A 23,317-nucleotide genomic window follows, 5' to 3' on the forward strand; every position below is an offset into this window, starting at 1 on the left:
AACTTCAGTCGTGTCCAACTCTGTGCGACCCCATAGACGGCAGCCCACCAGGCTCCCCAGTCCCTGGGATTCTCCAGGCAACAACACTGGAGTGGGTACAGGATGGCAAATAGACGCCACCTTTGATCACTTGGCAGTGGCTGCATGACTTAACTGTTTAGAGGATTCTGAGGCTTTTTCACCAGGAGAGGATGCTGTGCTTGATTGCAGTGTCTGCTGTGAGTTCGAGTGTGCCAAGTGGGCGTGAGCACTGATGCCTCACCGTCTCATTTGTAGGTCATCTCTTTTGGTGATGTCATGTAAACCCAAGGCTTTGGCTGCCTCCTCTATGCTCACAGGTCTAGCTCCAGCCCAAGCCTCAATTCCAAGTTTTGGATTCCTATATTCAGCTGCCTCTGGGCTTTGATAAAATCCCTAACTCATTATGTTCAAAATTACTTATGTCATCTTTCTCTGTCAATTTGCTTCACCTCCCTGAATTCTTTGTCAATCAATGGTATCACCTCTAGTCAGTCACTTAAGACTTCTAAGTTCTAACTTTTCCCTTCTCTTGCCTTGAAGCATTCGCCAAGATCAATAGATATACCTTTTAGTCCCTACTTCTTTGTGTCTACTAATTTAATTCAGCCCCAGCACTTCTCCAGACAAGTCTCCTTATTCCCTGTTTTTCCTCCAGTATTCCACAGTGTGAAGAAATTTGCCCCAGATACAGATTTGACCATTGCTGTTTAAAATCTCTTACTGATTATGTAACTTTTGGGATGAAGTTTTAACTCCTTAGTTTAATACACAAAACCCTTAATGATTTTTTCCCTGTCTACTGTCTTCCGTCATTTTTCCTCTTGTACATTTTATTCCAACCTTAGGATTATTTTGTAGGTTTCAGAACAGCTATTTTCATGCCTCTGTGTCTTTACACACAGTTATTGTACCTGGATAATCTTTTTGCTGCTTCTTGATATAGATTACATTTTTCCCCCCAAAATTCTATTATAAAATTTTCAAACATACAGCAAAATTGAAAGAATTTTACAGTGAATATTTGTGTACTTATATTCTACTATTCATATTTTATTATACTTAGTTTATCACATATCTGTCTATTCCCTTATTCATTTGTTGATCTCTTATTTTTGGTGCATTTCAAAGTAATTACAGACATTAGTATGTATTCAGCATGCAGTCATTAACTAGAGTTCAGTATTTGTTTATAGTTTTCTTCTTTTTTATGTAAAATTTACATACAATGAAATGTGAAAATCTTAGTGTACATTCCTAAGTTTTGACAAATGGATATTCTCATATAACCCAGATGCCTATAGAGAACAATACCACCACCTCAGGAAGTTTTCTCATGTCCGTTTCTTATCAAGCCCTATTCCCTTCCCTGTAGAGGTTTTTTATTTCCACTGAGGATTAATTTTCCTGTTTTAACCCAAGTAGTTTTTCATTTCTTAAGATTCAGTTTGAGGGTCTCATCTAAACGGAAGCCTTCCTGGCTTTCCATTGATTTAGACATTCTCCTCTGGGCCCCCACAGCCCAACCTTTGGCTTCACTGAATTCAGCACAAGGAAAGAGCTATTCTGGAACCTTTTGCAGTTGTATTGTAAGTGATGGTTTAATTTTCGGACATCCACTAGACTAATAAAGTCACTCATAGCTGGATTGATGTCGTACTGCTAAGCACAGTGGCTGACACCTGATAGGTAATCAGTGAAAGTTTGTAGAATTAAGTAAATTGACAGTGATGGTTAGAGAGTTTGATATTGTGACAGTTAAATTGGTAGAGCAGGAATACTGTTCTGCTATAACATTTTGAGCTAATTCATTATTAATATTTGTTGAAGGCTTCAGTGTGCACGTTTCCCAGGTTCTTGGGAAAGTGAGAGATTGATGAGTCTTACGGACGTTTTTTAAAGATACATATCTAAGACAAATGAGCCCTCAGGCGTACACAGTGAATGATGTTACCTGCCATAGGATTTCTAAGGAAGTAACTATGAAAGCATTGTTTATTTTGCTGGTATTATTAAAATCACTGTTTCTGATTTTCTTTGCTGCTCACTTCTTTTTTTTTCCCCTTGTCTCTCTTAACCCATCTTAACCTGGCAGTACATTTGGCCTGGTAGATTCAGATGGACCTTGCTATGCAGTTATGGTGTATAATATGGTGCAGAGCTGGGGAGTACTCATTGGGGACTCTGTAGCCATCCCTGAGCCTAACCTTCGTCTTCACCGAATTCAGCACAAGGGAAAGGTAAGTGATGGCTAGGATTCTTTCTCAGCTCATAGGCTCTCAAAGTGGGACCAAGTTTACCTCTTATAAAAAATATATATGTAAGGTAATGCATATATATGTGTGTATGTGTTGTATGATATCCTATATCTACACACACATATATAATTATTTTTTACTAAAAGCTAGATTATTATTATTTTTTTGGTTTTTCTTTATTAAAAACTGCTGGTAAACAAAGAGAATTTAAAAAATGGACTGAACAGAGCAAAGAAAAATACATATGATATCACATGTGGAATCTAAAAAAACTGAACGTGTGAAAACAGTAGATGGTGAAATTGGGGAGGTTTTGTTTAAGGATACAAACTTGCAACCAGTAGATAAATAAGTCCTGGAGACCTAATGCACAGCATAGTGATTATAGACAACAATATGGAATTATAAACTTCAAAGTTGCCAAGAGACTAGATCTTAATTGTTCCCACCATAAAAAAGAAATGGTAATTATGAGATGTGATAGAAGTGTTAGCTAATACAGTGGTGGTAATCACATTGCAGTATATAAATATATCAAATTAACACATTGTATTGTATACCTTCAACTTATATAATGTTAAATGCCAATTATTTCAATAAAAATAAAATTTTAAGAATAGACTGAAATACTCTCATTCACATGCTATTGCTGTTAACAGTTTGGTATGTAAACCTATAGTCTCTTCTTTTCATAAAAATATACACACATTGTATGTATATTTTAAATTATGAGTGGCATATTATATGCAGATGTTTGTGAACATTTCCTTTGGTTTTCCATATTCTACAACTTTGCTTTGAGTTAAGACAGAGGAGCTGATGATGAGGATAGTAAAAATTTACTGAACACTTAACTGACTCTAGACACTGTGTTTAGAGTTTTACTGCCTGCACTGGCTCATTTAATCCTCAGAGCAGGTGTTTAACCACTTTTTCAAACCATTTAGATCTAGGGTCAGCAAGTTATGACTGATTGACCAAATCTGGCTCATTGCCTGTTTCTATATGACTTGTGAGCCCAAAATGGTTTCTATATGTTTAAATAAAAACAACGGAAAGAATAATAATTTATGGTATGTGAAAATTACAGGAAATTAAAATTTCAGTGTGTTTGTAATTAAATTCTTTTAAAACAAAGTATGCTCATTTGTTTACTGTTATCTGTGGCTACTTTGGGGTTTTCCCAAGTGGCTCAGTGGTAAAGAACCTGCCTGCCAATGCAGGAGGTGGAGGAGTTTCAGTTTGATCCCTGAGTTTGGAAGAGTCCCTTGAGGAGGGCATGGCAACCCACTCCAGTATTCTTGCGGGAAATCCCATGGACAGAGGAGCCTGGTGGGCTACAGTCCATGGGGTCACAGAGTCGGACATGACTGGGCATGCATGTGGCTGCTTTTACACTATAGTGTCAAGGTTGAAGGGTTTTGGGACAGAGACCATATGACCCACAAAGCCTAAAATATTTACTTTTTGACTTTTTACAAAAAAATTTGCTGATCCCAGATCTAGATTATTTAGAGTTTTTTTTTTTTTAATTCTAAAAGTACCGTAGTAAATATTTTTATCTGCCCATATCCATGATTATTACATAAGTTTAATTAATTGACTAAAGAAATAAAGTGAGTTTCTAAGGTAAAATCTTAGTTTCAAAGCTTATGCAGTCTATGACTTTTGATATATACTGCCAAACTAGTTTTTGGAAGGTTCTACCAGTTAATACCAACAGTGAATGTGGTTGTATTTCTTTGCAATTCTCTGTAGAAATCTTTGAACTATTTGCTGATTTTTTGTGAAAAGGATAGTATCAGTATTCTTTGGCTTTGGTTTCTTGATTATTGGTGAGGTTGAAAATTATATTAATATGTTTATTGACTATAATCCTTTATAAATTTTTTTTGGGGGGGGTCACTTACTCATGTTCCTGTTAGGATGTTTCAAAAAATTGTTTTATGAGAATCTCTTTACTTTGACTTAAAAAGAACCTCCTTTACATTCCAAGTGGAACAGTATATTTTGGATAAAGAATTTTTAGCAACATGTTTACAACTCAAAGTACATTTGAACTGATAAAGTGAGCTGATATCTTCTGTTATTAGGAGAATGTTTAAAATCTACCTTCTGTTAATTCCTCCTTATAAAAAAGGAGAAGTCAATCTATATTTGGCAGATTAATTTATAGCCTAACAAACACTTGATCTAAGAGTTCCTCAGACTTTCCATTGGCTCTGGATTGCCCACTGTGTGTATTTAGTTATAATTATTGATAAACACTGCGGGAAGGGCAGATTTTGTAGAGCCAGTGGGACTCTTTTTGTTGGGCATTGCCAGGATCCTGTCCTTTTTGAATTAGAGAATTGTCCCCCCCCCCCTTTTTTTTAAATTTTTATTGGAGTATAGTTGATTTACAATGTTGTGTTAGTTTTGGGTGTACAGCAAAGTGTTATCAGTTATATATGTACATACATCCACTTGTCCCTTTCTTGTAATAACAGTACTGGCAGTCTACCTGCCCCAGATATTCCTTGTGAAGATTGAAAACTTTGGGAAAATTGCATTCCCTATGTAAGCTCAGGTTTGTTTAATGTGAGATGGAGGTTAGGGGTGTATCTACTGAAGAAGGTAGAAAGGAGGGGAAGAAAGTCAATATGGTATATCCCTGTGCAGGAGTTTCTTCCATCCTAGGATCTGTAGTTAGTTTCTGTATATTTGTCTTTTCCAGGACTATTCCTTTTCCAGTGTTCGTGTGGAGACACCTCTCCTGCTGGTGGTGAATGGGAAGCCTCAGGGCTCCAGCAGCCAGGCTGCTGCCACGGTGGCATCGAGGCCACAGTGTGAATGACCCTCCTTGGATTGCATGCTGAAGAGAGAGTGGAGGCAAGGAGATAAGCTCAAGGGCACTCGGCAGCTCCATCAGCCACTTCTAGTTACACAACTGGAATTGGGGGGATGTTTTAGATGACAACTTTCCTTCCTTTGCCCTGTAAGACACTTGTGTCTTGTATTACGTTTCAGCTCTCTCTGGGGCCACACATGTTCATGGGATATCTCTCCTGCCTCTTTGCTTGCTCTTCTGTGTTTTGGCAAAGAGTGTGGAATTGGTAGAAGGGTTGGGACCTTGTCGCAGGATAGAGTCCCCAAGGTTCCCCTTCTTGCCTCCTTCCTGAGCCTCATGTGTATATATCATTTCTGTATTTATTGCTAAGGGAGGGGGCTTAATTTTTTAATGACTTAGTTTTTAAGCAATTTTTATTTTATTTTTATTTTAAAATTTAGGTTCTTCCCCTTCTTTGGGGCTGGAACAAAATTAAATTTGTTTGGAAAAAAAAAATACTGTGTAGTTTGGCTTGTTTCATTCTCTCCAGGCTTGAATTCTTGGTTTTAGGATCACTTCAATCCATTGGCGCAATACCCCTCTTCAATCCATTGGCGCAATACCCCTCCCCCACTTTTTTCTTTATTCAAAATAGTTTATTTTTCTTTCAGTTAAAAGAAATCTGGCAATAGGCAGCTCGGGGCAGGAATGGCAGTTCCATGAAGTCACTGTGAACCAACTTTCTTCCGTTTCCCTTTTCTGTCATCCTCAGGAGTGGTCCTTATCATGTCCAACATGACAGCAGTACTGTTCTAACAGTGGCATTAGGCTGAAAGACAAGTCAGAGTTAGATACTCAGTTCCTTTAGGCTCTAGTGATATATTTTGTAATAGTGTTGCTTAATATTCTTGCAGGAAAATAGGGAAATAGGAGGGAGGATTATTAACCAGCTGAATGGTTACATCCAGAGAGTTCATTAATGGATACAGATTAATTTGGAAGACTTCTAGTGCTGTGCCTCAGGTCTTTGTCCTTGCTCCTTGAATATCATTGATGACCCATTCAGTTTATGAAGAATGTAAAATATGGAGAAGTCCTTAGAGAATGGATGATAGAGTAAACGTCAGTCTATCTTAAGAAGTTATAAGGGCTGAATCTAAAATAAAAATTGAAGTCCATTCTTTTGGTCTAAAAAGGGCAATTTTCTAAGGTATATCTTCGACATCATGTACGAAAAATTACTCAGAATTTTAATAGATAAGATAAAGTCAGTAGAAGTAACTAGTATGATATAGTTGCAAAACACTTTTTTTTAAGGTTATACCAATGAGAATATAGTGTACATTCTCTGCTAGCCAGGGAGAGTTTTTAATACATTGTCTGGCAGACTGCATGTGGAGCCTTGTATCCGGTTTTGATTGTTGATTGTGAGGTATATAGTCATGAAACAGTGATCAGGAACTTAAGGGAATGTAAAATATCTTGACAAATGGTTGAACGATTGGGAAGGAGGAGGGTGGTAAGATGTGTATGTTAAAGTCAGTAGAGGAGATCCAATTGTTGTTTAGTTGCTAAGTTGTGTCTGACTCCTCTGCGATCCCATGGACTGTAGCCACTCTGCTCCTCTGTCTGTGGTATCTTCCAGGCAAGAACACTGGAGTGGGTTTCCATTTCCTTCTCCAGGGGATCTTCTGGACCCAAGGGTCGAACCTGTGTCTCCTGCATCTCATGCATTGCATTGCAGGTGTATTCTTTACCTGCTGAGCCATCTGGGAAGAGAGGAGGTCCAATAACTACCCCTTTTATTCAGGTCCTGAGACAAGGTGACATATCTGTGTTGGGCCAGACAATAGAAAGATGGCCAGTAGGTGACAGAAGTGGAACTTAAAAGATGTAATGACAAAATATATGTACAGTTGAGTATACAAAATATACATGTATAGTTTAAAGAGTAATTAGAAATGTCCACTTATGATCTCATCTTGTTTTTACAGATAAATATCTCATTGTTTGATTATGCCACAATGCATTCATTCTATTGTTAAAGAATATTGGATTTCTTTTTTTTTTTTTTGCTATTAAGGCAGTACATTATTAGTATTCTTTATGTGTCCTGATGAGTAAGAATAAGAATTTCTTTTATAGCAATGGTTCTCAAAGAGTTGTGATGCATACCAATATGTGAGAACCATTGTTTCAGAGTACTGGCACAAGGGTAGAATTGCTGGGTCATGGAGTTACATACACTCAGCTTTTTTGAGAAATATCAAATGTTTTAAAAGTGGTTATACCAGTTTATCTCTGCTGTCAGTGGATGAGTCTTCTTAATGAGTCTTCTGCATCCCCATTTCTATTTGGTTCCCTCATTATGTTTTAGGGTTCACAAATATAGGAAATTTGAATATTTTCCTGTGGCCTTAATGTGCATTTCTCTCTCTATTAATGGCTTTGAGCATCCTTTCATATACTTTTTCATGGTAAAATGCCTATTTGTGTCTTTGCCCACTTGTGCATTGGATTTCAAATGGATTTGTAGGATTTACTTATCTCCTGTACTGATCTTTGGTCATTTTATGTGCTGCAAACATCTAAGAATTTTTAGCTTTTTTTTTTTTTTTCAACTCTATATTGGATCTTTTGTTGAACAGAATTCTTAATTTCAGCATTATTGAATTTATCAATATTTTCTTTTATGATTAATGCTATTTGTGTTTTAATAAGTCCTTCCCTATCCTGAAGTCATCAAAACATTTCCTCTCTATTGTTTTTATGAATTTTTAACATTTTGTCCCTTTCTTTTATTAGGACCTTTCCTTATGTTGTGATGTAAATATATAATTTTTTTCCCAATGAGTAATTGATTGGTCCAGCACCTTTTACCACTGATCTTTAAAGCCCAGTCTGTCTTAAATTTTCATATATAGTATGTAGGTCTGTTTCTGAGCTTTCTCTTTCTGATCTTTTCTGATCTATTTCTTTATTTCTATACCAGTACCATATTGTGTTAAAGTTTTATGAAAAGTCAGTATCCAATCAGAGTAACAGTGAGCCATGTTGTCCGTAACCAGTGAGCCCATTTATATTTTAGTATCTACATTTTCATGAAAAATTCCTCTGGGATTTTGCTTGGATTGCATTGAATTTATAGATCAATTTAGGAAGAATAAACATGTTTATAACACTGAATCTGCTTTTCCATGATTTTCTTTATTTATTTAAGTCTTCTTCAGTGTCTTTCAATATAATTGTATACTTTCTCTGGGAAAGCCCTGTATATCTTTTATTAGAATTTTTTTCCTAGATACTTCATAGTTTTTTATGCTATTATAAATGGTATAATTTGTAAAATGACATTTTCTAACTGTACTTGAGATATACAATTGACTATTTTATATATATATTATATATATATATATATTTGTGGCTGTGACTTTTTTAGAACTCTCTCATTCTAATAATTTGTTGATTCCTTTGATTTTCCTATAAATAACAACTGTTTTGTGTCTTCCTTTTCAGTCCCTTTACCTTTTGTTCCGTTTTCTGCAGTAGTTAGGATCTAGTATGTTGAATACAAGTGATGATTACAAGCAGTCTTATACTTAACGGGAATGTTTTCAGAATTTCAATGTTAAATGTTTGTTTTATGGTTTTTACATACACTTGATCTGAGATTTCAAGCCTATTTGAGTTTTTATCATGAAAAAGTATTATATTTTTATTACTGTTGTTTGGTTGCTAAGTTGTGTCTGACTGCAACCCCATGGACTGCAGCATGCCAGATTATATTTTATTTAATGCTTTTTCTGCATTTATTGAGATAGCAGATGATTTTTTTTCTTTTAATCCCTTAGTGTGGTGGATTAGCGTTCTCTGCTTTTGATTAACAAACCAAACTTGCCTTCTTGGTACAAACCTTAGTTGGTAATGATATATATATTTTTTTTTTTAACATTGCTGGATTCACATGGGTAATATTTAGGGTCTCAAGTGCTATTAGTTTATAAGTACACTATTTCTTAATCTGTTCTAGTCTAGTTTTGGTATGAAAGTTACGCTAGCCTCATGTAATGAGTAAAGAGTATATTTCTCCTGTATGTGAGAAGTTTATATAAAATCAGTTTGTCTTTTTCTTTGTAGAATTTGCCTGTAAAGACATCAGCACCTGGCATTTTCTTCATGGAAAGATTAACTTCTGATTTAAATTTTTTAATGTTTTTTGAATTATTCAAACTTTCTCTTGATTTAGTCTTGATATATTTTTTAGTAGTTTATTTTATTTAAGTTTCCAAATCTACGCTTCTAAATATTTGTGATATGTTCCCTATTTGTTTATTCTCCATGGTATCTGTCATTTTGTTTCCCTTTTCTCTACTGGTATTGTTTATTTGTAACTTATTTCTCCTTCAGCCTTTTGTCTCTTACAGGTCTTCAAAGAACTTGACTTTGTTTATTGCCATTTTTTGTATATTTTTTCTGTTTTGTTAGTTTTTATTTTTATCTTCATAATATCCTTTTTTCTCCTAAGAGTGCCTATTCATGAGCTGGGATATAGTTTTTATATTCAGCAGGCAACATGACATTTCATTGTTTTAAATTTGCATTCCTTTATTTGTGATGTTAAGCATCTTTTAATAAAATACTTGTTAGCTACTTATAAATTTGATGTAAAATGTAAAAGAGAGCATCCAAGACTGAAGAAAATGTATTAAGAAATTTTAGGGAGGTATGTTTAGGAAACGATATAGCACTTTGTACAGTCTATAATTATATGGCACGTTTTATTGTATTATGATTTCTTGATTATATGATTTGAACTTTTAAAAGGAAAGCCACTGACTTACACTTACCTTTAAGTTCTAGACATTACTATATACATCTCTGAGTGTTAGACATTGCCTGACTCATTAACAAATGGCTGGCTGACTGGACAGATGGTGGGTTAGGCAAATAAGATTAATATAGAGGGTGTTAACACCTTGTATCAGAATAATAATGATTTTGAAACTATTCTTTTGGCTTGAAGAACCTTTGAAACAGGGCTCCTGTTCTGGTAATTGTCTTCTTGTAGTTCCAGTAGGTCTCTAGCCATTCAGAGAGATAGTGGAAATTGTGCTATTCTTTATCAAAAAATGAGGGGTATGGAGGTCAGAATTAGGAAATAGGAGGATGGAATGTATCAGTTATGGTTCAGTCAGGGGAGCAGAACCTTTATGAGTTATGGGACAAAGGATTTAATATATAAATTAGACCTTATGCAAAGTCTTATGTAACAATATTTTATGTAAGTTTTATGTAGTAATAAACCCTGAATACTCACTGGAAGGACTGATGCTGAAACTGAAGCGCCAGTATTTTGGTCACCTGATGTGAAAAGCTGACTCGAGAAATTTCTGATGTTGGGAAAGATTGAGGGTAGAAGAAGAGGGCGTCAGAGAATGAGATGGTTGGGTGGCATCTCCGATGCAATGAACATGAACTTGGGTAAACTTCGGGAGATGGTGAGGGACAGGAAGGCCTGGAGTGCTGCAGTCCACTGGGTCGCAGAGATTTGGACATTACTGAGCAACTGAACAACAAATGTAATAATATGTTTATTATATAAAAAAGACCTTGTGCAGTTCCAGCTTAGCAGGTTGGCAGAGTACAAACCAGCATATAGGACTTGGAGGAGGATACTCCAAGAGTAGAGCAGAAGTTGAAGATGAATAACTAGTTTCTACAGGGGAGGAAAAGAGGCCTAATTACAGTGATTAGGGGAAGAACTGGAGGGAAAAAAACCCAGAGTGTTGAATCTGAGAAGGTAACTGTTAACATGGTGAATCCAGGTAAGTGCCAAAGCACAAACTGTTTCTATCTGTGGATACGATGAGCATAGCCCTGGTGAAGTCAAAATCTTATTGAGACCTACTAGGGACACTTCTTCTCATCTTCTCTTTAAATGATGCTGGCCTTAAGAGTTCTACTTAATGGCCTGCTGCTCACCACCCTCAAAAGATTTTCACTGAACCATTTCGCTCATACCCATGTGTTGTTCACTTACTAAACTACTAATTTTCCTAAATCTGTATTTCCAGATCTCTTTCCTTAGAACTAGTGATCAATTTACATCAGATTACTAGGCAATATGTGCCACAGACGTTTAAAATCCAACATATCTAACGTAGAACTCATTGTCTCTAGCAGCCACCTGTTGTCTCTATGTGAGCAGCTGACATCGCCATGTATTCAATTATCCAGGCCAGAAACTTGGGAAGTCACTTCTGATTCTTTGTTTCTAATTTCCAGTCTGTCATATGGCTACTGTGTTGATCATATCTCTTTAACATGTCTTTATTTTCTTTCTATTCATATTGTCTTAGTTCAGTAATTCTGCATTTCTTGCTTGACTGTGGCAGTAGTTTTTTTTCCTATAGTTGAAATGTTGCTTTCTCTAATTTTTTTCACATTTTAAAAATCAATTCGGTCGCTCAGTTGTTTCCAACTCTGCGACCTCATGGACTGCAGCACACCAGGCTTCCCTGTCCATAATCAATTCCCAGAACTTACTCAAACTCATGTCCATCGAGTCGGTGATGCCATCTAACCATCTCATCCTCTGTTGCCCCCTTCTCTGCCTTCAGTCTTTCCCAGCATCAGGGTCTTTTCCAAAGAGTCAGTTCTTCGCGTCAGGTGGCCCAATATTGGAGTTTCAGCTTCAACATCAGTCCTTCCAATGAATATTCAAGACTGATTTTCTTTAGGATGGACTGGTTGGATCTCCTTGCAGTCCAAGGGACTCTCAAGAGTCTTCTCCAACACCACAGTTCAAAAGCATCAATTCTTCAGCACTCAGCTTTCTTTATAGTCCAACTCTCATATCCATATATGACTACTGGAAAAACCATAGCGTTGAATAGATGGACCTTTGTTGGCAAAGTAATGTCTCTGCTTTTTAATATGCTGTCTAGATAGCTCATAGCTTTTCTTCCAAGGAGCAAGCATCATTTAATTGCAAGGCTGCAGTCCCCATCTGGAGTGATTTTGGAGCCCCCCAAAATAAAGTCTGTCACTGTTTACACTGTTTCCCCATCTATTTGCCATGAAGTGATGGGACCAGATGCCATGATCTTCGTTTTCTGAATGTTGAGTTTTAAGCCAACTTTTTCACTCTCCTCTTCATTTTCATCAAGAGGCTCTTTAGTTCTTCGCTGTCTGCCGTAAGGGTGGTGTTATCTGTGTATCTGAGGTTATTGATATTTCTCTTGGCAATCTTGATTCCACCTTATGCTTCATCTAGCCTGGCATTTCGCATGATGCACTCTGCATATAAGTTAAATAAGCAGGGTGACAATATACAGCCTTGACGTACTCCTTTCCTGATTTGGAACCAGTCTGTTGTTCCATATTCAGTTCTTTTTTTAAAATTTTTTTTAAACTTTATTTTATTTTTAAACTTTACATAATTGTATTAGTTTTGCCAAATATCAAAATGAATCCATCACAGGTATACATGCGCTCCCCATCCTGAACCCTCCTCCCTCCTCCCTCCCCATACCATCCCTCTGGGTCGTCCCAGTGCACTAGCCCCAAGCATCCAGTATCGTGCATTGAACCTGGACTGGCATCTCATTTCATACATGATATTTTACATGTTTCAATGCCATTCTCCCAAATCTTCCCACCCTCTCCCTCTCCCACAGAATCCATAAGACTGTTCTATACATCAGTGTCTCTTTTGCTGTCTCATACACAGGGTTATTGTTATCATCTTTCTAAATTCCATATATATGCGTTAGTATACTGTATTGGTATTTTTCCTTCTGGCTTACTTCACTCTGTATAATAGGCTCCAGTTTCCCATATCCAGTTCTAACTTGCTTCTTGACCTGCATACAGATTTCTCAAGAGGCAGGTCAGGTATGGTATTCCCATCTCTTTAAGACTTTTCTAATTTGTTTTGATCCACACAGTCAAAGGCTTTGGTGTAGTCAATAAAGCAGAAGTAGATGTTTTTCTGTAACTCTCTTGCTTTTTTGATGATCCAGCGGATGTTGGCAATTTGATCTCTGGTTCCTCTGCCTTTTCTAAATCCAGCTTGAACATCTGGAAGTTCACAATTCACGTACTGTTGAAGCCTGGCTTGGAGAATTTTGAGCATTACTTTGCTAGTGTGTGAGATGAGTGCAGTTGTGCAATAGTTTGAGCATTCTTTGGGATTGCAATGAAAACTGACATTTTCCAGTCCTATGGCCACTGCTGAGTCTTCCAAATTTGCTCTCATTTTTAGTGCAGCACTTTCATAGCATCATCTTTTAGGATTTGAAGTAGCTCAACTGGAATTCCATCACCTCCACTACCTTTGTTCATAGTGATGCTTCCTAAAGCCCACTTGACTTCTCATTCTGGATGTCTGGCTCTAGGTGAATGATCACACCATCGTGGTTATCTGGCTCATGAAGATCTTTTTTTGTATAGTTCTTTGGTGTATTCTTGCCACCTCTTGTTAATATTTTCTGCTTCTGTTAGATCCATACCATTTCTGTCCTTTATCAAGCCCATCTTTGCATGAAATGTTCCCTTGGTATCTCTAAGTTTCTTGAAGAGATCTCTAGTCTTTCCCATTCTATTGTTTCCTTCTATTTCTTTGCGTTGATCACTGAGGAAGGCTTTCTTATCTCTCCTTGCTATTCTTTGGACTCTACATTCTAATGGGCATATCTTTGCTTTTCTCCTTCGCCTTTTGCATCTTTTCTTTTCTCAGCTATTTGTAAGGCCTCCTAAGACAACCATTTTGCCTTTTTGCATTTCTTTGTCTTGAGGATGGTCTTGATCTCCGCCTCCTGTACAATGTCATGAACCTCCGTCCATAGTTCTTCAGGCATTCTGTCAGATATAATCCCTTAAATCTATTTGTCACTTCTTTTGTATAATCATAAGGGATTTGATTTAGGTCGTACCTGAATGGTCTAGTGGTTTTCCCTACATTTTTCAATTTTAATCTGAATTCAGCAATAAGGAGTTCAGGATCTGAGCCACAGTCAGCTCCTGGTCTTGTTTTTGCTGACTGTATAGAGCTTCTCTATCTTTGGGTGCAAAGAATATAATCAGCCTGATTTCAGTATTGACCATCTGGTGATGTCCATGTATAGTTGTCTCTTGTGTTGTTGGAAGAGGGTGTTTGCTATGACCAGTGTGTTCTCTTGGCAAAACTATTAGCCTCTGCCCTGTTTTGTTTTGTACTTCAAGGCCACATTTGCCTGTTCCTTGACTTCGCACTTTTGCATTCCAGTCCCCCATGATGAAAAGGATATCTCTTTGGGTGTTAGTTCTAGGTTTTGTAGGTCTTCATAGAACCATTCATGTTCAGCTTCTTTAGCATTACTGATTGGAACATAGACTTGGATTACTGTGATATTGAATGGTTTGCCTTGGAAATGAATGGAGATCATTCTGTCATTTTTGAGATTGCATCCAAGTACTGTATTTTGGACTCTTTTGTTGACTATGATGGCTACTCCATTTCTCTAAGGGATTCTTGCCCACAGTAGTAGATATAATGGTCATCTGAGTTAAATTCACCCATTCCAGTCCATTTTTGTTTACTCATTCCTAAAATGTCTATGTTCACTCTTGCCATCTCCTGTTTGACCACTTCCAATTTGCCTTAATTCATGGACCTAACATTCCAGGTTCCTATGCAATTGCTCTTTACAGCTTTGGAGTTTACTTCCATAACCAGTCACATCCACAACTGGGTGTTGTTTTGCTTTGGCTCTGTCTCTTCATTTTTTCTGGAGTTATTTCTCCACTGATCTCCAGTAGCATATTGGGCACCTATTGATGTGGGGAGTTCATCTTTCAGTGTCCCATCTTTTTGCCTTTTCATGCCGTTCATGGGGTTCTCAAGGCAAGAATACTGAAGTGGTTTGCCATTCCCTTCTCCTGTGGACCACATTTTGTCAGAACTCTCCACCATGACCCATCCATCTTGGGTGGCCCTACACAGCATGGCTCATAGTTTCATTGAATTAGACAAGGCTGTGGTCCATATGATCAGATTGGTTAGTTTTCTGTGATTGTCGTTTTTGTTCTGTCTGTCCTCTGGTGGAGAAGGATAAGAGGCTTATGGAAGCTTCCTGATGGCAGAGACTGACTGTGGAGGAAACTAGGTCTGTTCTGATGGGCGGGGCATGCTCAGTAAATCTTTAATCCAATTTTCTGTTGATGGAGGAGGCTGTGTTCCCTCCCTGTTGTGTGACCTCTGCCAAACTATGGTGGAGGTAATGATGACATTGGCAACCTCCTTCAAGAGGCCCCATGCATGCACTGCTGCATTCACTGCCCCCAACCCTGCAGCAGGCCGCTGCCAACCCACACCTCCCCCGGAGACTCCTGGACACTCACAGGCAAGTTGGGGTCAGTCTCTTGTGGGGTCTCTACTCCTTTCTCCTGGGTCCTCATGTGCACAAGCTTTTGTTTGTGCCCTCCAAGAGTCTGTTTCCCCAGTCCTGTGTAAGTTCTGGTAGCTCTATGGAGGGGGTTAATGGCAACCTCCCCCAAGAGGGCTTATGCCATACCCAGATCTACTGCACCCAGAGCCCCTGCCCCTGCAGCAGTCGACTGCTGACCTGTACCTCCACAGGAGACACTCAAACACAGTTCTGGTTCAGTCTCTGTGGGGTCTCTGGGTCCTGGTGTGCACAAGGTTTGTTTGAGCCCTCCGAGCATCTCTGGCAGGTATGGGGTTTGATTCTAAATGCAATTTTCCCCCTCCTACCTTCTTGCTGGGGCTTCTCCTTTGCCCTTGGATGTGGAGTATCTTTTTTTTGGTGGGATCCAACATCCTCCTGTCAGTGGTTGTTCAGCAGCAAGTTGTGGAGTTCTCGCAGGAGAAGGTGAGCACATGTCCTTCTACTCTGCCATCTTGGAATCAAGAATAGATGTTATTTTTGCTTATCTATTATTAATTTAATGATAGTGATCATAATAGTAGTATTGTCCCAAGTTTATAAGCTTGTAATTAACAGAGCTATTGGTTGAAATTTTAACTGTTATTCTGCTCTAAGACTGTGGGAGAGTTTCTTAGCTCTCTGAGATTCAGTGTCTCCATCTGTAAAATGGAGGTAATATTACTACCTACCTTGTAGGATTATTATGAGGATTAATGAACTAATCCTCATACAGAGGTACAGAGACAAGCAGGGCTCATTTATGCTACAATTCCAGCTGTATTAGAGCTGGGATTTGAACCCAGTTCTCCCGAGTGTAAAATTTATACTCTGCCCTTATGCTGACATGTTCTTCTGCTATTTCTGAAGTGGGAAATGTTGCCAACAGTTTCATCTTTCTCAAGACAAACCTGATCATTTAATTTCCTTTTTAAAAAACTCAGCAAAGGACTTTCCTGGCAGTTCAGTGGTTAAGATTTCTCCCTCCAATGCAGGGAATGCATGTTCAATCTGGGGATCTAAGATCCCAGATGCCTGGTGACCAAAAAACATAAAACAGAAGCAATATTGTAACAAATTCAATAAAGACTTTAAAAATGGTCCACACACACACACACAAAACTCAAGAAAGCCCTCAGCAATTCTTTAATTCCAATACGATACTCCCTTCGCATGGGCCACAGCCTTCATGTTTCAGTGTGCTTATCTACATTACCTCATTTCTGCCCACTTATAATTCTACTGCATGGCAACCCCAGCATATGTTTAGTATCTGTTTGTTTCCATGCTCTTTCATACCTCAGTACTTTTGCACGTGTGATTCTTTCTGTCATCTCTTCTGGAGAGTTCCTAATTGTCCTCTGAAATTCAGTTCAAACATTACCTCTTTTCTAAAGTCTTCCTGAGCATATTCAATTTTGATGTGTTTGTTGCTATACTCTCAGAGCACTTTTGTGTTTTAATTATTTGCGTTTCCTACAGGCTGTGAGCTTTCTGAAGGTAGTCATCTTAGCAGTCGTAAGTCCTGGCTCAGTACCTGACACAAGTGCTTGATAAATTTACATGAAATCAATTAATAAGCGAGCGTTTATGCAGTTTCCTTGATGGTCTCCTATTTTAGTCTGTGTTAATGACTGCCCCTTGGTGCCAGGATTCTGCTAACATTTTCCTTGTCTATTTACTGATCTACATAAATCTGTGAATTGTAGAGTCAGTGTTTCATTGTTGAAAGTGACCCGAGAGTCAATTTCTTCCAATACTCTATCAATATATATATTATCTTTAAATGTGTGTAGCTGCATTTCTCATTGTGTCATATCTCTTGATATTCAGGAAAGGAAGTTTTCCCCCTTTTTGTCAGTGACTTGCCAGGCTGTTGAGTATTAGGGAATTGTATTCCCAAAACTGGCAGATATTATGGCCTTCATTCTTTTTAAAACTGATACTTCATACTGAAGTGCTAGCTTATTTTTCTATTCTCTCAAACTATTTGAACAAAAATGCTATTTTTTCCCCCAAATAAAATATATGGTTAGAATCACTTTAAGCAAGATCACTCAAGTGTGCTGGAATTCAATTTTTTTATCATTTGGTTGGTTTTCAGCATACTCTCAGCTCCTGGCAGATTTGCACAGAACAGGCAATCATGGGAAAATTCTCTTAGAAAGTTGTGTTATGTATATGTACATGTACATGTACATGTGGATGGTGATGATGGAATGGGGAATAAGTGGGAAGACATAAAGGAAAGAGAACTGTCCTCTCTCTTTACCCAATGTGGGAGACAGCACTATACAGTGGGAAAGAGAATTGGATCGTGGTTTTCTGCTCCCTAATTGTAACTTTATTTTCTTTTAATTTTAGGAAATTGTATATACAATAGTGTAAAATTACCAAAAAATAGAGAAAAGAAAGCTTCATTTCCACTCCTGACCCCTTACTCCCTCTGCTGTAGTAACCACTCCATTTTCTTACATTTTTCCTGGGGATATTCTATGTGTATATAGACTTAGTGGCATGTCATTTAAAAGTATAAAAATAATACTGCCTTTATGCTTTTAGGCAGACCTCTTGAATTTTAGCATCAACTTTTAAAAATTCTTAGATGGAAATACTAATACATAGCCAACAGAATCCACAGGGATTTTGTGACTGTCAATGAAGTAATGAACATACTTGAAAATATTTGTGAACATACTTGAAAATCATCTTGTATTTTACAAGTACAGGATGGAGGGGAGAGTAGTGATGGAAGTGGTATTGGTCTATACAAGGACAATGAATCATGTGTGATCTGATTTAACAGGAGCAATTCTGAATTGGTAGCAGGTCTGTTGTATCAGCAGCATCCTGCTGAACTTTTTTGGGCATGTTTCCCTGCCTACGGGTCCTGTCCCTCTTATGGCATGGTATTGGGGTTTTCTGCATGGCTAATCAGGAGATTCTACCTGCACCTTAATTGTCAGGTGTGTATTCACTTGAGATGAGAAGTGGAAGCTTGCCAAAGTGCAGGACACCCCTGCTTGCCTCCCTTACCCCTCCTCTTTGCCCTCTCTTCATGTTCAGGGAGTTGGTACTGGAACTTGGATGATGCAACAGTTTGAATCATGGTCCCTTGGTACTGTGGGATCCATTCACTTTTAATTGGTAGTTGCTAGAATCATTTCTCCCTCCCTCATCCTAACTTCCTTTTCTAATTGGCTCTCAGGGGCCTCCAGCTCCTGCTTTAATCAACCAAAGCATAGCTTCTGCAGACAGTCTAAAACTAGGACCTTGGAGACTCTAGGTTTTTCTGTTATGACTCTCCAAGTTTCTTTTCTAATCTGTTAAAATAACTTTGGATTAGGCCTGGGGGTATAGGGTTCCTTGGGGGAGTCCTTTCACCAAAGCAGCTTACACAGTGCCAAACTCTTCTAGATTTTGCCAACTACTGTGTTTGACTTCAAGTTTTTTGTTCTTGCTGGCAGAGAGGGAGAAGATTTCTAGTTGAGGTGTCCAAAATAGGTCTGGGGAATGATGGGAGTCGATGAAAAAATTGATCATTTGAGGAGTGTGAGTCCATTTTGGTTCACAGATTCCTTCTCTGTAGCAAAAAGCCTTGTGGAAAACTTTGTCTGCTTCTGTTTGTCACTGCCTAAACGAACAGTAGTTGCACAGTTTTTGACAATAATCATTATTGGGTTACATTTTTAATAAGTATTTTCAAATAGACTTTATTTTTTTAGAGCAGTTTAGGTTCTCAGCAAAACTGAGTGGAGAGTACAGAAAGTTCCCATATACCTTTTGCCCTCACACAGACACAGACACACACACACACACACACACACACACGTGCTTCCCCACCATCAACATTCTGCATCACAAGGGTGTATTTGTTACAGTCTGTGGACTCTGACATATCATTATCACCCAAAGTCCACAGATTACATTAGGGTTCACTTTTGATGTTGTACATTCTATGGGTTTTGACAAATGTGTAGTGACTTGTATCTACCATTATAGTATCATACAGAATAGTTTTACTGCCCTAAAAATCCTGTGTGCTCCACCTGTTCATCCTTCCCTGCTTGCCTAGCCCCTGATGACCACTGATCTTTTTTACTGTCCCCATAGTTTTGCCCTTTCTAGAAAGTCATATACTTGGAGTCATAAGAATATGTAGCCTTTTCAGGTTGGCTTCATGCGTTATGGTTTTAAATGACATCTAAAAATTATTTTTAGTATGGTTTTAAAGATATGGAGAATACATATATCTCTGCAAACATAAGCACATTTGTGTGACTTCTTTTTGAACAAATGGATACTGCTAAAGGAAACTGTCCTTGTACCAACTTACCTCTGGAGAAGCAATGCAATAGTAGTAGACTTGACTTTGAATGCTTTATTGCCAACATTCTTTGGCTAGGCCACAGTCATCATCCAGGATAGAAAACACTTCGTTGAGGGCTGAATTGTGACTTTTTTTACTGAATGAGGGGGTAGCTGTTATCCTACAGATACACTTGCTTACAAGGCTACATCTTAAGACAAGACCAAGAAAGACACAGAAATCTGTCTATAGTTTCATCAGTGTTCATTGAGAACTGCATTCTAGATAAAGCAAACATATGTATATAATTATATCACTATATATGTGATGTGTAAATTATTATATATATATCTCCCAAGAGATTGTGATATCTTCTAGAGAGATCTCTTCTAGTGTCTTTCTAGAATGTGTCCCTAACCCTACCATGGTGTTTATTTATAGTACACATTCAATAAATGTTGAATAAGCAAACATTATTCCATTGTTGATTACAATTCTCTGAACACTTTTATTCTTGCTTATATTTAGAAATCAGTTTGTCACATGTTTTTTCATGTATTTACATGTTTATGTGGATAGAGAAAGTAAATAAAATGGCTACACAGTCAGGGCCCGACGGCTATAGAGGGTGTTGACCAGAATCCCATCAGGTGAATGCAGGAGATCCAGAGTGCTGGAATCTGAGGCCCCACTAGATGGCAGAGTACATGGTTTACCAGTGTGGTCAGGAAAACCATGCTTCCCAAGAGATAAGGAATCTTAGGGTGTCAGCCTACCAGTCTTTTCACCCTGTCCAGCACTGCGTCTCGTTTGTGCTCCTTTCTTGGTGCAGGCCATTTCCTTTGCTCTGCCAGGTGGTTGAACAGTTAGGAGGGAGGATTGTAATTTTTCTTTTATTTACTTGCCTACTGCTGTAGCCCAATTCATAAGTTGGCAAGCAAAGAGGAGATCTCTTTTACTACCTTATTGGTTCCTCCTAGACTCAGTTCCTGATTAAATTCATAACTGTTGAATATATATCACATTGGATATAGCAATATGAGAGATTTAAGATGAATAAGGTCATACATAATTCATACAAAATACATAATAAATCATACATAATAGGTGGTAAATCCAAGCTTAATCTGGGTCTACTCCCAAGTGGCACTAGTGGTAAAGAGTCCACCCGCCAATGCAGGCGATACAGGTTCGATCCCTGGGTCAGGAAGATCCCTTGCAGGAGGAAATGGCAACCCAGTCCAGTATTTTGCCTGGAAAATTCCATGGACAGAGGAGCCTGGTGTGCTGCAGTCAATGGGGCCACAGAGTCAGACATGACTGAGTACACACTGATGCTTTTGACACTAAACCAGGCTGTTTTGTGGGGTTCTTATATCAAAGTAAGAAAGCGAAAGGAATTATGTGTTTTTAATTAAACCCATGAAGAGAATGCAGGAAAGACTAAAATTCTAATAGTTAAGATTAGTTTGTACAGTGCCCGTTCTCCTTAGGCACTTAGATTTAATTTTTAATTGTGGTTTTTCACATACTTAATGTTTGTACTTGCCTGTTTTATCGAAAAATTTATAATTAAGGATAAAACTGTATTAATCCATTAATCCAAATAAAGCACTTCTGCAGCTGCTACTGCTACTAAGTCACTTCAGTCGTGTCTGACTCTGTGCGACCCCATAGATGGTCTCCCACCAGGCTCCCCCGTCCCTGGGATGCTTCAGGCAAGAACACTGGAGTGGGTTGCCATTTCCCTCTCCAATGCATGAAATTGAAAGTGAAGTTGCCCAGTTGAGTCTGACTCTTAGTGACCCCATAGACTACAGCCCACCAGGCTCCTCTGTCCATGGGACTTTCTAGGCAAGAGTACTGGAGTGGGGTGCTATTGTCTTCTCCAGGGATGTCTAATTGCTCAGATACAAGGACATAATCTGTGATAGTTTCTGTTGTTTCCTTGTTGTGAACCATACTCTGAGAAGCACTGTCCTAGATCAGGTCATCATATCTTCTACAGATTATTACAGTACCCTTATAACCACTCCCCTCTCTTCAATTTTTATTTTCCTGCCACCTCCCATATACCCTTAGATTCAGTGCTCCTCCCATATGCTCTGATAGCACCCTGTGTTTACTCCAGGATAGAGCTTCACACACACTAAATTAAAGCAAACTGTTCATGTATCTGTGTCTTCCTACAGAGTAAGTACTATGAGACTTGTTATATATCGAGAGAAAAATCAGTGTAGGCCATCCTAGGTTCACTCACCTTAGCTTTCTTATAGATAGAGGAGCTGAGGCCAGAGAGGTGAACTGATTTACATAAGCACACATAGCTAGTTGGTGATAGAATGGGATTGGATTGCCTATGGTCTGCCTGTTCACTGCCTGTCCCAACCTATTACACTTGCTGTGTTCTTGTATGGTGAAAGATTAAATAATTTTTAACATACCAAGGTGGTTGTATGGCAAAACTAATACAATATTGTAAAGTAATTGACCTCCAATTAAAATAAATTTATATTAAAAACACAAAGATTAAAAAAAATTAAAGATTGAACAATAAAAAAAAAAGAATGGGCAAACACATTTTAGAAAGATTTTAATACTCAGTATCAAAAGGATTTTTCTGATCAACTGCTGCTGCTGCTGCTAAGTCGCTTCAGTCGTGTCCGACTCTGTGCGACCCCATAGATGGCAGCCCGCCAGGCCCCGCCGTCCCTGGGATTCTCCAGGGAAGAACACTGGAGTGGGTTGCCATTTCCTCCTCCAACGCATGAAAATGAAAAGTGAAAGTGAAGTCGCTCAGTCGTGTCCGACTCTAAGCGACCCCATGGACTGCAGCCCACCAGGCTCCTCTGCCCATGGGATTTTCCAGGCAAGAGTACTGGAGTGGGGTGCCATTGCCTTCTCCGTCTGATTAACTAGAAGATTGAATTAACCATTATCCTCCTTCACATATAATGCTTGGGTGGGTTGAAGTTTTTTGTTTTATACTTAGGCATACAATGGAAGTACAATGACCACCAGAAGGTAGCAAAACACAAATGGCTATGGAAAAGAAGTCACAAAAAGACCATGGAAAAAGGAAATTTTGTAGGGCTAAGGTTTTAGAGAATTTAGAAAGCTAAAGTGGAGAAATGACAAAGGAGGAATAAGTCAACGAGAATTCTCACTGTGACAGGTTTTATCTTTTCCCACAATTTTCCATCCTCAAAAATTGTACATCCAGCATCTAAGAAGTATCTCCAAGACAACACAAAAGTAAGGGTGAAAAATATTAATGTTCCATAAATTCATCCTTCAAAAGTTTCAACAGTAATTTTACATCAGTCACTCCTTTTCTTGGGAACAATTGAGAGGTGGTGTGGAGATGGAGGTGTTGAGATTTGTTGAAATAGAGGAGGTGGCAGATTTGGATGGCATGGATACCTAGGTCATGAAGGATATCTAGGGTTCTGATTTCCTCTTGCTTTCTATCAGCCCTTTTCTCTGCTCCTCCATG

The 23,317-nt window shown here is 38.3% G+C and overlaps 1 protein-coding gene across 2 annotated transcripts in view; it reads left to right on the top strand.

Moving 5' to 3' along the window:
- Positions 1 to 5,603, top strand: part of TTC5 (tetratricopeptide repeat domain 5) — a 16,367-nt gene extending 10,764 nt beyond the window's left edge. For both annotated transcript variants that reach the window (XM_010839460.1, XM_010839461.1), the window contains exons 9-10: positions 2,114 to 2,258; positions 4,993 to 5,603. In XM_010839460.1, coding sequence (XP_010837762.1) covers positions 2,114 to 2,258; positions 4,993 to 5,112 — 265 coding nt within the window. In that variant the 3' untranslated portion in view covers positions 5,113 to 5,603. The remainder of the gene's footprint in view (positions 1 to 2,113; positions 2,259 to 4,992) is intronic.
- The last annotated feature ends 17,714 nt before the right edge of the window (positions 5,604 to 23,317 follow it).

The sequence above is a fragment of the Bison bison genome, unplaced genomic scaffold, assembly GCF_000754665.1.
Source record: "Bison bison bison isolate TAMUID 2011002044 unplaced genomic scaffold, Bison_UMD1.0 scf7180017864117, whole genome shotgun sequence".
NCBI lineage: Eukaryota > Metazoa > Chordata > Mammalia > Artiodactyla > Bovidae > Bison > Bison bison.